The sequence below is a fragment of the Schistocerca cancellata genome, chromosome 2 (genome assembly GCF_023864275.1).
Source record: "Schistocerca cancellata isolate TAMUIC-IGC-003103 chromosome 2, iqSchCanc2.1, whole genome shotgun sequence".
NCBI lineage: Eukaryota > Metazoa > Arthropoda > Insecta > Orthoptera > Acrididae > Schistocerca > Schistocerca cancellata.
In genome coordinates, this window is record NC_064627.1 from 331,293,543 (window position 1) to 331,310,114 (window position 16,572).

General features: G+C 37.3%; 2 protein-coding genes across 2 annotated transcripts in view; one reads left to right on the top strand and one right to left on the bottom strand.

Moving 5' to 3' along the window:
- Window positions 1-281: 281 nt before the first annotated feature.
- On the bottom strand, window positions 282-15,585 carry LOC126161709 (60S ribosomal protein L11). The gene is made up of 6 exons (XM_049917737.1): window positions 15,454-15,585; window positions 15,047-15,214; window positions 14,495-14,644; window positions 5,150-5,297; window positions 2,974-3,068; window positions 282-368 (listed from the first exon to the last, which is right to left on the bottom strand). The coding sequence occupies exons 1-6, from the start codon at window positions 15,460-15,462 to the stop codon at window positions 333-335; spliced, it is 606 nt and encodes a 201-aa protein (XP_049773694.1). The 5' UTR covers window positions 15,463-15,585; the 3' UTR covers window positions 282-332.
- The window catches only part of LOC126153794 (dynein regulatory complex protein 1), a 385,975-nt gene continuing 384,899 nt past the window's right edge, over window positions 15,497-16,572 (top strand). Inside the window, exon 1 of the mRNA XM_049916094.1 lies at window positions 15,497-15,770. Within this exon, the coding sequence (XP_049772051.1) occupies window positions 15,655-15,770 (116 nt within the window). The 5' untranslated portion in view covers window positions 15,497-15,654. The remainder of the gene's footprint in view (window positions 15,771-16,572) is intronic.

Here is a 16,572-nt window from a genome sequence, read left to right on the forward strand (position 1 = left end):
TGATATACTTGGGACACACTGCTACAAACAACACTAGACTACAATACATACTTGCCTTCAGACAGCAAAATGGCCAGAATATTTAACCTGCTGCCTGTGGCAAAAGTTCGTAAGACTTGGCAACATGGTAAAGTGTAGACCTTATCATAGAAGTAAACTACTTCCCTTCCACACTTCCCTACAACTCTTCTATATGCAGAGCTGCTTTCTTACATTAAGCTTATTACAGTGTTCACTGAACTACTTTCAAGAAGATAAGGATATCCATAACGGAAAAATAATTTTTATTTTAAATACTTTATTTTAATTGGGTCATACAAATTTCAAACTTCTTAATTCTTCTTCCCAGCAAGAATAATACCGTCATACTGTAAAACAAAAGAAAACTTTCATTAGTAATTTTAGTGTACTAGAAAAATAAGATAAGCATTACAAAAAGTTATTGCAATTAACGTGACCCAAGATAAGCCCGTGCAAGATTCCTGAGCAAATACATTCATATTTAGCCACCATACTTGACAATAATTATGTTCAACTTAGAATGTATTAATGAACTAGTTGGAAAAAAAATGAGAGCACGCAAGGTATTCTATTAAATCAAATAGCCATACTTTTTCCTTCACTGATAGCAAATTCAGGCACTGGAATTTCAAACCTTAAAATCTCAATGAAATATAATATGGATCAATGATGGAAGAGATTTAATATCGAATTCCATCAACAACTACATATCTTAGGCTCTTTTTAAAATGTCACTGAAGGTATCCAGTGACTTCTTTCTAAATTCAAAGATGCAAATATTCTATCCTATACTAAACAATGGAAAACCCAGGATAGAATGTAACAAAGAAGAGATGCAAGAGTCACAAATAGGCACAACAAAAAGACCGTCACAAATAAAGCTTCGTCAAAAACACAAACACATACACTTTTCACAAAATTATGAACCGTCCACCTGGTCGTTGACATGCCTGTTCTGCAGTCTCGGCAACTGTCATAGACTACGTTGGTTACAGAATATGAGTCTTTGGGGAGAATATATTACTGTCCCAAGTAAATGTGATGAGCGAGAGCAAGTGAGATGCTGCACAGACCTCTTGCAAATGGGCGTGAACTACATTACAACAAAGGAATTCAAGAGTCAAATTTCCAAAAAGGAATGCAAGAGTCATTACATCTGCTACTTGTGTATAACACATAGGAGGTACATGTCTGTAGGTCCCTTCCTTACACCTCGGTTTTGCATTAGACATCATATCACAAGGGACACAAATCTGAATACAGCAAACAAAAACGTCAATGAACAGACTGGCAGTTCATAAATTTGTGGAAAAAGAAAAGGGTATGAGGAAGATTTGAATACAGATATACTCCCCTTCGCTATTTCCAACAGTCTGCCAACAATAGGGTAACCTGTCTGTTCCGCAACTGTCGAAATCACATGGTTCTGCGGTGAACTCTGAGGCATGTTCTGAGCACATTTTCATCCAGCAAAGATCCTTGAAGGTAGTTCGACAGAGCAGGAAAGGTGAAAATCTGAGGGCCTATTTAGTGCTTTTGATCAGTGAAGCGGAAAGCGGGACATTATTGTGGAGTAGCACAGTCTGCCTGGTCATTGCTCTTTGATTGTATCTGTAAGACTCATTCACGAGCCAACTAATGATGAGCAAGAAGATATGCACCTACATAAACCCACAGATTTTTGAGATTTTGTCTTAGAGCATGCAGTACCAATAAATTCGATTTTTAAACGTTCCCTGTTGCCTGCGAGTATCACACAATGGTGAAACGATCACAATTCATCACACTTGCCACTTCTCAGGTATACTGATGTCTATCATTGTGGAGTAATGCATTCAAACTATCTTCATCAGACCCTGAAAGTCTTCCTGAATGTGGAGAGTCACTAATGTCAAAACAATCCTCCTTAAGGGGATACTGTATGTGAAATTCGTTGAAATCTGTTTTCTACTCCATAATGTACTTTGGACTTTCCTGAACATTTTGGTGTATAATACATTAAAATCAAACAATTGTGAGACCTTCAAACAATATTTTGAATGTGGAACATGTGACTCAAATTTCAGTTAAGCAGTCATATCTTCGGAACTACAGTCTACTTTTATGTCTCAAAAGTTGGCATTATGAATAAACAAATCAGTTCTTTGTTTCTGATACTAGATACACAAAACTGTCAGATGTCGAGACAACTAAATGTGCTGGAAGACTAATAGACAAAGTAATTGATGAATTGCAGGAATATTACAGGAAGGCCATTAGAGATAACTGACAATTTAGAGAAGATGAAAAGAGCTGTGTAGAGCACTTTCTTTCATCGAATATCAACCAATTTTCTGTCACCCTGCATGAATTCACACACAAACATTCTCTTCCTTTACCAGTAATGGAGGCAATCAAATGTATGTACAGAAATTTGGCAAATCCTGAGCTACTAAAGTGTGCCTAAATATGTGTTTGTTGGCCTTCTGACTCTAGAATTAGCACTGTCTGATGCTGTAATAACTTAATTGTGCGAACTATGAAAGACAAAATTCTGGAGATGTTAGGGGTAAGATTTGGACAGAACACAGCTAAAGGACCATGAGAAATGGATGAGCTTAGTGTACGTGAAGCAGAGTTAGCTGCTCAACAAATGACAAAAGAAGCAAGAAAGAAAAGGAGGCAAGCACTGGACTGTTGTGACACTGAAGAGATACTATGGGCCAGGAAATGACAAGTTGAAAAAAAATGAGACTATCATAGACAACAGATGTTCATAACCACATTACATTCTTCCACAATAAATCAACTTTAATTTCAGTTCAACACTCAATGCATCTCCCTTTAACTCAGACTGGTGAATTCTTTCATTATCAATGATTTGCAACCGTTTTCTTCCATCAGTACAACTAGTTTTCTTTCTTCACTCCAGGTATGCAATGGTTGAATAAAGTACATTCTAACAGAAATTACCTTTTGCTGGAACCACTTCATTGCATCTTCTTTTGTAAGTCTGTGCTGGAAACCAACCACACCAGTTTTCCTTCTCCTGTGTGCTACATTGAACCCTGTAAAAAAAATTAGTATATGAAAGAGACAATGCAAGAAGACACCGCATCCTTCAAAATGAACTGTAACTTCTCAAAGTAACATCACTAGTAAGCCGTAGTGATGTGTTGCAACAGGAAGTAGTTACTTTAGCACACATTACTAAACAAAGCCACAATTTGATGGCCATGCATGAACATAGTGTGCAAAACTTAATTTCCCTATTTAAAAATAATATGGTTTACAATATACTATTTGGAAATGAGTGAAGGCAGAAGAGTGACACCACAGTAAAATTTAGTATAAACAGTATCTTCAAAAATATAACCAAAAGTGCTTGACTACATTAGAATACCAACTCTTAATTGTTATTGCCTCCTGTCAATACTAAATGGGTGTTCCAATACTCAAACTATTACATCTGAATAACTAAAAAGTATAACAGCCTTCATAACTTTTCCTTGCATTATTATTTCCCCTGGAATCATCCTATTGAGAGCTTCATTTAACAATTTACTCGGCAAAATTCAAACATTGTAATTCAAATCTACAGTGATAGAACTATTATCAAACTTTTTTTCATTGGGCAATGTAATTCATTACATTCATTTCAGCATTTTAACATCAGGCCACTACTCAATACACTAAATTAACTCTCTCAGAACAGTGTTAAAATGAATAAGTGTTTATACGATATTTGTACTTCCTAAGGATTTTGTTCACATCAGACTGGAGCATGTACCTGCTGTTATCCACAATATATTTCCTATAGTGTTTCCAGCTACTACTGAGAGACCACTAATCCTGATTCATTTAAAAAACTTGCAGTCTTGCTTTTGTAAATAGCTGTCTCATACAAAAGCTAAAGATTTTGGCATGCTTTAAAACAAATTCCCAGAAGGCATTTCTGAAGTCTCTTCCATAACAATATGCAATGCTGTGGTGGAATGTACCTTACCTAGCCACACAACCACATTAGTTTCCACAACCACCAGGTACACAGTTCACTTTGTTAATGATTACAAAGGAATATGCTCAAAAACTGCTTCCACTGCCCTCTCAACTGTATGGCAAGTGCTTACCCTTATTCTTTCCATATTAGTATACCATCATGGACTGTCCAGTGTCATACTCAGTTTTCAAGCTGCTAATGCCTGTTGTATTTGAAATGTGCTTTTAGGCATAATTCTGAGTCAGTAATTTCTCGTCAATGATCTTCATTTTTTCTAAAGAAAGTTGTCCAATTTGTTACAGTATGACATATCCATCCAAATGGGCCTTTCATACCTGAATCAAGAATGTTCACTGAATTGTGCCAGTTCAACAGTCACATCCATGTGAAATATTTTGTCATGCAACACATCTGCCACCTTCAGCTGCATTATGATACCACAACCTCAGAGTTCCCATAAAGTGTGAAACAACCATCTTCGTATCATCCAAATCAATTAGTTCTTCCATATCATCTTTTCCATGAGAAACTTTTTGATCACAGGATTCTCTATATCTTACACATCCTCCTTGCTATTCAGAATGAAAACACCACATGGCTTTCATGTTTCATCCCATGAGGCTCTCAAGACTTCCCTTCTGAGACTGTGCATAAGGTAGCTTTTTTTTTTACATCCTGCATAAGACTCCATTTCATTTGCAATTACAGAGAAAGGGAAGACAAGGGTGCGGTAGACCATACTCCAAAACCCAGCTACCAAATTTGTCCCCTTTAGGCAGGAACATTGTCTTGTTACTTCTACAAAGACTATTTATCAATTGTATCAACACTTTTGTCAGTTCATACTTCCACAAGAGGAGGAATGACCATGACTGGTCCTTCCTTGATGCCAACAAACATTTACTATCAGACCGCAGGATACATTGTTTCTATTTGCACCACAATTTAAAGGCATGGCTACTTAACTGCTGCCTGCAACCACACTAGTGTGGAAGAATGTTACAATAAGTGGACTGTATCTCAATCTAAATAAATATAACTATGGGTAATCCATCTGTGATTAACAAACTTGCACTGTAAATGCAGTGGAAAACAAGTTCCTAAAGGAGTCAAGAATGAATGAGCAGAACAAAAGTACATTTTACTAACCTGGTCGTCCAAGCACAACATAGAAGTCCAAACCATAAATCCCAATACTGGGATCATATTTTATTCCCAAGTCAATGTGTTCTTGAATTCCAAAACCAAAGTTACCAGTGTCAGAGAAGTTGTCTTTTCGTAATTCATATTCTCGAACCTGAAAAAGTGGTGTGTGAAAATTGTTGAATTAGATTTAACAGCTATGAAAATTACTAAATATATCACCAGAAAGCTCTAAAATACTAGCAATATTACAAGCTGAAATACGAAATTAAATAAAAACCTCCAGCACTTTTTAATAAGCTTTCTCTTGCTCACATAACAAAACACCACAGTGCTTATAATAAAAAGTGAACTGTCTTGCCCTACACTGTCAGCTTTTATGTTTAGGTTTATTCATGCAGTACTTCCCAAACTCAAACCCATGCCTAGAGCAGAAGTAGGATTTGTACAGAGGTTTCTCTCCATTATGGTCAACTGGAGTGTGCCCGTAAATTGTTCTTGCAGTGAGTGTAGCTGCAAAAAATTACCAGAAGCAGCGCAGAAATTTTTCTGGCACTCCTCAGCTGCATGATGTGTGCATGCACATGGCTGTCGGTGTAGTGGTAGTCATCCCATTTCCTGTTTTTACTTCATGCACAGCTCACATGTCAAATAAAAGCAAAACATCTGTGACTGAGCTATCAAGTGAATTTAAATACATTCACATTATGTTCTTACACCAAGAAAATCACCATCCGACAAGCACACTGAAGGTAAATACCAGGTATTTCATTGTGAATATGGACATTTGAATCTGCACCTCCTCAAGCCAAATGTTGTGTTTTAGTGTGGTTTACAAAAATACGATGCTCTAAGTATTCCTTGATGGCAAAGTTGAAATCTGTTAATGCTACACTTACGGACATATACAAATGATCATTTAAAGGTGACTAAGCTGGCAAATTTGATCAGCAGAGTGAATAGATATTGTTTCAAATATACTGACAGCTTAAGCAGAATCAATGGTCTCTCTTACAAATCTCATACCTTCTCTAGGTTGCAAATTACTTCTTATTTTGTGTTGTTGACAACCTGAACTTACAGAATGCCATTCTTCACTAAATTGAAGATCAGCAGCATACATGCTGTGTTCCTTGTAATTCATTTTACTTGGTAGGTACGTATTTTTTACAAACTTTTTATACACTTTTACACCTCACTTTGTTGCATTAATATGTACTAATAGAAGAACAGAAACTTTAGAAAATACATTCTTAGAGTTATTTTGGTACTACAGCTCTGGATAACTGACTGGCATTATAAAGGAGTGCTGAAAATGTAATGAGGCACCACATTAACCTTTAAACTATGTAAAAGCACTTGCCTAAACCTTAACATGTAACAAGAGGATGAATCAAGACATTCAGCTCAATTAGCAGGTCACTTGGGCATACTAAAATGTAAGACAAGGTATTTTGATCAAATACCTAACTGTTTGAGGAAACAACCCGTAAGTTCATAATGGGCAATCTGCTAAAATAAGAGTAACTCCAGAATATTTATAACTGTTGCTCATGTACTCCAAGATACAATTCCATTCAATGAGTGGCATAGCAGCCAAGGCACATGGTTGTAGAGCAGAGAATCTGTTCAATTCTCTGATGCATTTTGCGGTTATTTTTCCATTTGTGTTCTTTCTGTAGTGAAATTTGTAGGAACAGGAGGGTTAATATGACAAGTCAGTAAATAAGGGATAATAAGTAGGTACAGTAGTGTCTCGGTTATCCGACCTAAACCGGCTGCGGCAAGGTCAGATAACATGGAAAATAATACAAAAAACACAAATATTAAACTAAGGTAGGCCAAATGAGTTAAACATTTAATACAATACAAATCAAATTAGACTGAATAGATATTTACTGTGTGAAGAAGTTCGTAATTGTCTTCTGTTTCCTGGCGTTTGCCATTTTTTTGCCACTAAATCATGTAGTCCCTTAAGAAATAAAACTTCAGTAGACAATGTTTGCTCCAGTTGCTCTACGTATATTAAAGCAGTTTCTAAGGCCCTGTGTCCTCTGTTGTGAGAAATCTTGGGCGCACTTTCCTCCACTACATCCGCTTCGTCTTTTTCATTTACCATGTTGACTATTTCTTCATCTGTCACTTCAAATTCTTCATCTTTGACAATCCATTCATTTATAGAATCTTCTGTGGCATCAGCACATCCCGGAACTTTTTGTAACAAAGCAGAGCAGTATTTTCTGGTTCGTCTGATGCTGTAGATTTTCATCATCTGGAGAATTTTCTTTATTTTCCTGTAGCAAAATTCTCCAGGATTTTGCAATTGTATTTGCTCCAACACTCTCCCAAGATTGGACCACATCTTTCATAAGGTCCCTTGGTCCATAGGCTGACATAAGGATGTGACATTTGGAGGCAAAAACATGGCCTTTATATCTTAATCTTAAGTTCATCTTCATTAGGATGACATGTGGCATTGTCTAGAAGCAACAGTGGTTTGCGGGGCAAGTTGTTGGCTTTCAAAAACTTTTCAGTTTGTGGCACAAACTCGTTAAACGATTCTTTAAAAATGTCTGAGCTCATCCAAGCATGTTTTTGGTTGTAATATTTCCACTGGTAAAGCTTTTTTAGATACTTTTTAAATGCTCTGGTTTTTTTTGGCTTTCTGATCATAAGTTTCATTTTCAAATTTGCTGTGGCATTACTGCATGCAAGAATTGTCACTTTCTTTGCTTCGTTTGTGGCCTGGTGCTACCTTTTCACCCCTTGACGCTAATGTTTTTTTTCCAGTAACACTTTGTAATTGAGACCAGTCTCGTCGCAGTTAAAAATTTGACCACCTGTTAAGTTTTCCCTGACCAATACCTTGTGAAGTTTACTCCTAAACAATTTAACAGCTTCAAAATTTGATGAAAGCTTTCCACCACAGACATTAAGTTAGGCCTACCGAATTCCATATCTTTTCTTCCATCTATCGAGCCAGCCTACACTAGCTGTGAAATCGAGTTCACCTTTGTTTAGGTCGTTATGAAACTAAGGCTTTATCCTGCAAAATAGGTCCCAACATGGGTAGACCTTTATCTTTATGTTGAGTAAACCATAGGAACAAAGCTTCACTTTTTCATAATCAAATTTTTTTCATGGTTTTCCGATCTTCCAAAACAGCCGAGGTTGCTCACTGAGAACACCACTTCAATTTCATTGCAGTTCCTTTTCCAGTCCCCAACTGTTGTTTTCCCGACATTATAATCTTGCGCCACTTTTAATAAAGTTTCACCATTGTCTATTCTTTTTAAAGCCCATTTTACAGCCATCACCACAAATTTTTACAATAAACAAAGTGCAACATGTCGTCGGCTGGCGCACGGCCGGCACGGTGAAAGGTTCGGATAACCGAAGATTGGACAACCTGAGACTTCTGCAAATATACGATAAAAATTCACTACAAATACACTCTCGGGTCATGACAGACTGATGAAGGAGAAAAAAATCCTTTCAACTGACTAAAGTACAATTACTGCCAGTAACTCCTTGCACCTCGAAGTCCCAAGCTACAATATGATCATCTGACAACAAGGAAGCGTAACTGTTGTTATATTCATTGGGTCCTGTGCCTCACTGTAAACACACATCACGTGGTCAGCCGCCTGGGAATCCACAATTCCACAGCAGCTTTATTCTGAGTTCTTTACATACGACGCTGAAAATCTGAATTCCTTCTAATCCAAGCTATTGGAGAAATTTCACCTACCTTGCTGTTATTCCTGACTGACTTACTTTAACCCTCTTAATCCTACCTATTCTAATACAGAAAGATTACAAATGGAAAAAACTGCAGAATGCATTTGAGAGAATAACAGGTTCTTTGCTTCCACCCAAATGCTTAGTCACTGTGCCACCAGTATTTTTGTTGAACCTTATTGGTACATGAACAGTAGTCTTAAAAGTTTACTTTCCCAATTTCTACAAAATCAAGCATTTCCTTACCCTTACATGATAAATACTCTATTTTTGATCACCTATAGATGTGCGGGGGGAGGGTGTTATCGAGCCAATATATTAAACGCAAGTGACATGGACAATCTCTTTGTAATGTGAGAGACCTTCCCCCTGGAATATCAAGAATGAAGAGTGCATAACAGCATGCGACCAGAGACTTTACTCTGTACATGTCTGGTTTAATAGCATAATACATGTTTTAGTTGCAATCCCCATCCAGCTGAGATACTCTCCTGACTCAGGAAAGAACAATGACCAGTGCAAAACCAACAGATACATGTAGAAGCTCTCTTTTCCAGTATTACCTATTTCACACCATCACAGTGTTTACATAATGACATCAGTTTGTTGGAAGCAACTGCACACGAAGAACAAGATGTGTGTGTGTGTGTGTGTGTGTGTGTGTGTGTGTGTGTGTGTGTGTGTGTGTGTGTAAATCTGGTTGTGCATAACTTCCCACTTTCTGGCTGCATCTCAGTCAGGGTGCATGCACAAACAAGAAAAAAATTACTGGATTTCCCAGTTAAAAATGCACTTTTCCCACACAAGAAAATATACTACTTCTAAGGTGAAAAAAAAAAAAAAAAAAAAACACTTTTTCCATACAAGTGATAGTATACTTCCCCTTGGAGCTGTAAAAATATCAATCCTTTTAATGGTAAATGTTTTATACACCAGCATCAAACTTCAGAGAGCGAAAAAACTTTGCAAAAAGTTTTGGAAAGACCTGCGATGCTCAGCAACATTTATGCTGGATATTTTCAAATTACAATACGCTGCATTTTTTTGTATTTGTATTACTTTGAACTACAAAATTATAGATTCAGAACACCATGTTAGTTACCAAAGCATCAAAATCGTTAGTTACTGAAGCATCGAAATCTTGATTGAAATGCATTTTTGTAAGCTAATTGTAGCTCATGTGTGATCTCGCCAGCCAATGACAGCAGATATCCAGAGTACAGCACACATGACGCTGTCAGCCAATTGCCCCATCACCATTAATAGTGTATCCACACAAATAGGAGAAGTTAATGGTTTAAATTAATGTACACTGTGCAACTCCAGACAAGTTAAGCATTCACATTTAGTATTGCTCTTTTTTTGGGCGTGTTACACTTTAAGATACCTCACACAAATGTGCCAGCAAAATTTTAAATAATGACAATGTCTGGGCTTGAGGGCTCGAAATTCTTCCATGTGGTTAGTCCTCAATGTGTTAAGTTTTAAATGAGAATGAAATGCTCTTATTTTAGAAATTCATTGTACATTCGCACACATAACAAAGCACCATTCACAGTATTTTCTGGCAACCTGTTAAAAATAGCTTTGTTTCAGCAGTTACCAGAGAGCACCAAAGAACAGGCATTACTGCGCATGGGCAGCTATAGTGATGAAGGCTCATATATTGATACATATATAGTATTAAGAGATCGAACATGATGTTATAAAAGAAATAGGATGTTTTCATAAACCATATGAAAATCCATAATTCGTCTTAAAGAGCACAGTTATGCACAAGCTTGAAATTCAGTGAACAGCTGAAATTAACCATTAGTGTGGAATAAAACACTTGTTTCCAATAAACTGATGGCCCCTGGGAAAAAGATTAATAAAAGCCACAGTTATTTAGCAAATGGACAAAAATTGTTCTGCAAGGCGACTGCCAAAAATGTGGAAATAAAATAAAACTAGAAAACAAACTGACAACATGTTAGCCTTCGGGAATTACGTGAATGTATTAATTCACTTAATAGCTCCCAACCAGACAGAAATGCGTTAGTTTTCATTTGGCGTGTGAAGTGTAAACAAAGAGGAAACAGCAAAACCACTAAATGTAAACACTACTTCCATGGAGATTAACAACCTCCCCACTACAACCCAGACTGCTATGCGCAAGTGTGAATCTGGCAGCTTGGAGGCACACCAGAAAATTTTTCTGGCTGACACCTGGCTGCTTGTTACTGCTAGCTACACTTCAAGTAGCCGGAAACAGGATAGGGAACTACCACACACAATTCAACTGCGCACGCGCATGAGCAACTGCTCACAGGAACTCAATGTAAGCAGTTTGGATGTCACACTTGTCGACAGTTTATTATTATGAAATATTCCACAGTCTTCGTCTTACAGCATTTGTCACATTTTGCTGTTTATCAATCCTTACCAGTCAAAATTACAAAAATTTGAAGACTAAAACAATGGAAAATTTTCGGGGTTTTCCTGGATTTCCCAGAGCGTGTACACCCTGTTAGTGCAAATGTAGGATTCATGAGATACAAGACTAAAACAGCAGTAGCTAGATGCAGAACTGGAAAGAGCATGTAAGTAACACTGTTTTACACCAACACTGCCATTTCACGAGTTTTACTACACAAAAAAGTCCTTTTGACACAGCTTCAAGGCATAATCATAAACAGGGCATTTTCTTATAACTCAAATTGTAATGACAACAGCATAATGCTTTAGTTTTGGAATAATGGAATCTTATATGGTGTAAAATTCAAATGGTGTTGACAACTAGCACCACAGGTGACCCAGCAATGAAAGACAGGACATGTGTTCAAGCTGTGTGAAAAGCCCAAGCTGTTTGAAAAGTGTCCACTGCTGTGCATGTGCAGTAAAGCCTGATGACATGCTCTGCCTACTGCACAACAGATCCTTTTATCTCACTGATAAAAACAATTCCATGTTAAGCAACTGAAAATAACTATATGATTTCCAATGAAATGTGTTCCACCTACACCGAGGAGGCATCTTAACTGGTTTGCATTTTTCTGTTCTTTTCATCATTCATTGGTTGTTCTACAGATACTACATGCACTCCGTACAGGTTTCCAAGTAATAGTACATCACACATTTCACTACACAGAAGCGAAATATGTTTGGTTAAAAACAAAACAACACAGCTGTAAAACAATTGTTCACATCTACATAATAATCACCAAAGAAGAATGATTGCAAATAACAGTGCCAGCCTTGTTAGTTAAGCCTGATTTGCATCCAATGTATTAAGAATATCCAGAGTTTTAAAAGGATGCTGCTTCTTATAATTTCATAAAAAATATGTATGTGATGTGAAATATTTATGCTATAAAGCCAAGCACTAATTTGGAAGTCACAAATTGCTTTAGCATTCAACATTTACCAAATAAGACAACAGTGCCTAGTTGGACCAAGTGAATGCACTGATTGGACATCAAATGTTAACACAGCATACACACATTCAAAATTTCCTTAACTTCTTATATTTATAAGTAATTGTCAACTCTTGTTACAATGATACTTCTGTTATGGAGCCACAAACACTCCCCTTCAAGTAACCTATCATTCTGACATGTACAGTTAATAATCCATGGACCAAACTATTGATCGTATAGGTTTCATTAAATTCCATCTAATATAACATATAATGAGGAATATATCTGCGATTACTAACTGTTCATACTAAGAAGAGTTACGGCACAATGGGTTTAGACTACTTGCACTGTGCCTGGAAAAACTATCATCCTACACCTATCCACAATCCTTCCTACTTCCCCAACGTGGAATTCCACTTTCCACACAGTCAAAGAATTATCCCAGTCCATCCTTAGTCCAAACCCCTTCCCACATAAAAGACTCAGGTGCAGGATGTCTTCCACACTCACCCCACATACCCTGCTATAGTACTGTAACAGGTGTATCGAACTATCTGAGGCAAGACCAACAATGAAAGTCATTCCTTCCTGTAATTTTTGCATGGACATGACTTAACTTCCTTTCCACCCACATATATTGTCAGGGGGCAGAGATGACCACCCAGTGGCTCAATTTCAATGACTACTTTTACAACTGTCCTCATTAAGGTCTTCCTCTCACACATCAGGTTCTGACTCAAATAAGTGGAAACAGCCTCTGCCCTGCTGCCATCACTACCACTGCCACCATCCCAATCCAACACACAAATTCTCAGGCATCACCACCTTCCTTTGCTCCATCATTGGAACAGTCCAATATATTGCTTCGTCCTTCATGAAAATATCATGAAGGGAAAAAAGTCAGATTCAAGACCACACGAAGGCTTACCAGCAATTTTTCTTCCCCCAAGCCATTTGTGACTTTACTAGAAAAATAGGGGTGGGGGTGAGGAGTGCCACTGGTACACGAGCTACTGCCACACACCAATAGCTTGCAGGGTACAGACTGCAGACAGATGGCTAACAGGCATGGCTATTTTATTAGAAGGCGTATGACTGTATCCCAATATTCACTTCTTGAAGACACTACCGACCTTAACTCTCAACAGTCAAGACTGTCTTTGTGAAACGTACCAACAAATTTAAACAATTTCAAATTCAATGACGTGTGACCTGTAATTTGTGTGTGGCTGAATCTGAAATCTTGGTTGTGGTGTTACATTGATTTGTAGCATAACTTAATGCCTAGTATAAGCTGGAAGATGACAGTTTAACTGAGAGTTGACAAGGCCAACAAATGTTAAATAACTAATTGTGATAAATTGACTTAAAACGGGAGAGTCCAATACACAACTTTTACTTCTTGTGCTATTTCTACATTTGTTTGCAAGTATGTAAAGGTGCTGTGCATACTGCAGCCTGTTAATTATGGCTGCAATGAGAAAACTGTATCAAGACCATTTGATTTCCATTAAAGCTGTCAGCCACCACACCATAATTCCTCCAAAGAATGAAAGTTCATGAAACTCTTTAAGAGGTCATCAAAATAACATGACACTACCCACCACAATTTACTACGAATTTCTTTACTATAACACAAAATCACTTCATTCCTACCAAACATTCTCTAATGACTGGTGTATAAAATCAGCACTTACGAGCACAGAAGTACCGACAGCCGGCTATCCATTTTTAAATTACCTTAATTGACCTACACCAAAATATGCAAATACTTCATTTAAATCACATGGTATATTCAGAAGTCAAGGCAAGAATTTCAAAACATTAAGTACCTGAACATTGTTCATGAAGCTATATGGTCCAACAAACACAGGCACTGAAGACCTTGCTGTCATGTGCATCAATACATTTCATGTGACAAAGTAGTAATCAGAACCCATGAAATACCAGTAATCTTAATCCTAGAATTGATGTATTTGATTGCAGTAATTTAACATATAACCAAATTTCACAAGCCATGTAATATTACCATACCTTCTGCAATGTGTATCTTTTCATACAGAAATGGCACTGTGCACTTTAACAGGCAGCAAATTCAACTATCAATATATTACAGATAATATATTTATCACTTGTTCTACTGATTAAGTGATTCACAGAAAAGAACTGTTCTGCCATTACACCAACCTTAATACAAAAAAAAAAAACCTACCTTCAACCCTCGTTCTAGGATTTCTTCTGCCTTGGCACCTCTCACTGTACAATGTACAGCAATCTTCTCATTACGTCTAATACCAAACGACCTTACAGTGTACCTCGCCTTAGAAAACACAGGTTGTTGGCCTGTCAGCTGTTCCAACACCTGATGACAAAAACAATTTGTAAATGAAGGTGGTAAATGTGACTGATGTACTAAAGAAAACCCACGGCAGAGAAACAAATTAGGTTTTAAAAGTAACATGACGCTAACACGATTAGGCTTTTGCAAAGAAAATGATGGTACAATTACTCAACCAATTGAGCAAATTTAGACTTAGAAAACTTATCTATATCCAAGACTAACAAAAACTTTGGCACCGCAATAAAACTCAAGATATCACCGTCTATTAATCTTCCTTGAATACACAAATAACAGTTTCACTGCAAATTAATTTCCCGGTACTGGGCAAAATCACTGCCTCAACAACGGGTCACATGTTTCTTACAACTACGCCAGTAAATGATATTACGGAGAACAATCTTTGATTATTAAGTTGTTATTCACCTTCGCTGCTCTTGTTAATCTGTCACCAGATTCACCGACGCAAATGTTTAGACACAATTTCCTGATGCGAACTTCGCGCATCGGATTCTTGGTCTTGTCTTTTGGTTCTTTCCTCGATACTTCGGACGACGCTTTCGCTGGTGTCTTACCAGCTGCTTTACCCTTTTCCTAAATTGATGAACATAGTATATTCAATAGAATTTCACTATACCATGGTTAAATAATGTATGTACACATTGCAACAACAGTAACACGTGAAAAAGTAATGTCTCATCAATACACTTTCCACTAAATAAACTCAGACTTATAACCATTTAACATTTCCAAGTCAGCTAGAAGTACGCAGACTTTTTGAGTTTAAACTACGATGTGTTCGGATATAAACCACCATGACCAAACCAACTTACCCCCGCCATTTTCCACGTTTGAGAAAGAACTTCCTTTCAGTGTTGAGTTTTCATTCAAAGCAATTCTAAAACATCTGCGAAAGATGTACCACACATCTCTTCGCAAAGATGTACAGAAACAACGTTGCTATTAGCAACTAGTAACAAAGTAACAAAAATCAGCGGGTGCACGGCAGCGGAAACAAGTTTCTAGAAATAGAAATGGAAGGAATTTCATTACAAGAATCAGAGGAATTGAAAGTTACATCAGATGATCCAAACGAACGGAAACTCGCGCGCCGCCAGCGCATTCAAAGGCGATTGGAAGCTGCAAAAAGGTTAGTGCATTGTCGTGCCACTCGTAACAATTAAAGCTGCGAATAATTTAGCTTAGTATGTAAAAATCTGAATTATGGAAATTTTGTTACACTTCTCGGAAAGAGATCGTCTTCAATTCCTCGCAGGTTTCGTACTGTTATTTGAACAGAAATTTAACATTGTTTTTTTGAAAATTTTCGAAGTGAATACGAATTACCTTTTACTATCTTTGTATGTTACTGTAACAATATTTTTAACCTGCGTACCCTTTAATATATATCTTATTAAAACTGTTGTTCAAAGAGTGCTGGAAGCATTCATATCATACATGCATATCGAAAGGAGAAATCTTAGGATACATAATCCTGTAGACGTCGAGATCGCTACCGAGGGGATAGAAGATCAGATAACGAAAACAATCGGTCATCGCCTTTTCAAAGAATTCATCGAATCGTATCTTTCGAGTATTCGCTGCTATAGATATGCTCTTTGTATTCTGTGCCGAAGCGGCTTTTGAAATGGCTGTACTGAAAGTCAAATGCTGGTGTCTCTGCTGAGAGACGGCTTTACGGCCGATATGAAGTACTTCTCAACCAATTTTTTGAAGACCATTATTTGAAAAAATTGGATTTTTGCGCATCTTACAGGTCAACTGAAGAATAGAATACCAACTGTCGGCTCTGTCCAATGACGTCATATTTTGAAACTTCCTGGGAGATTAAAACTGTATGCTGGACCGAGACTCGAGCTCGGGACCTTTGCCTTTCGCGGGTAAGTTCTCTCCCGAGTTTGAGTCTTGGTCCGGCACAGGAACTTTCATAT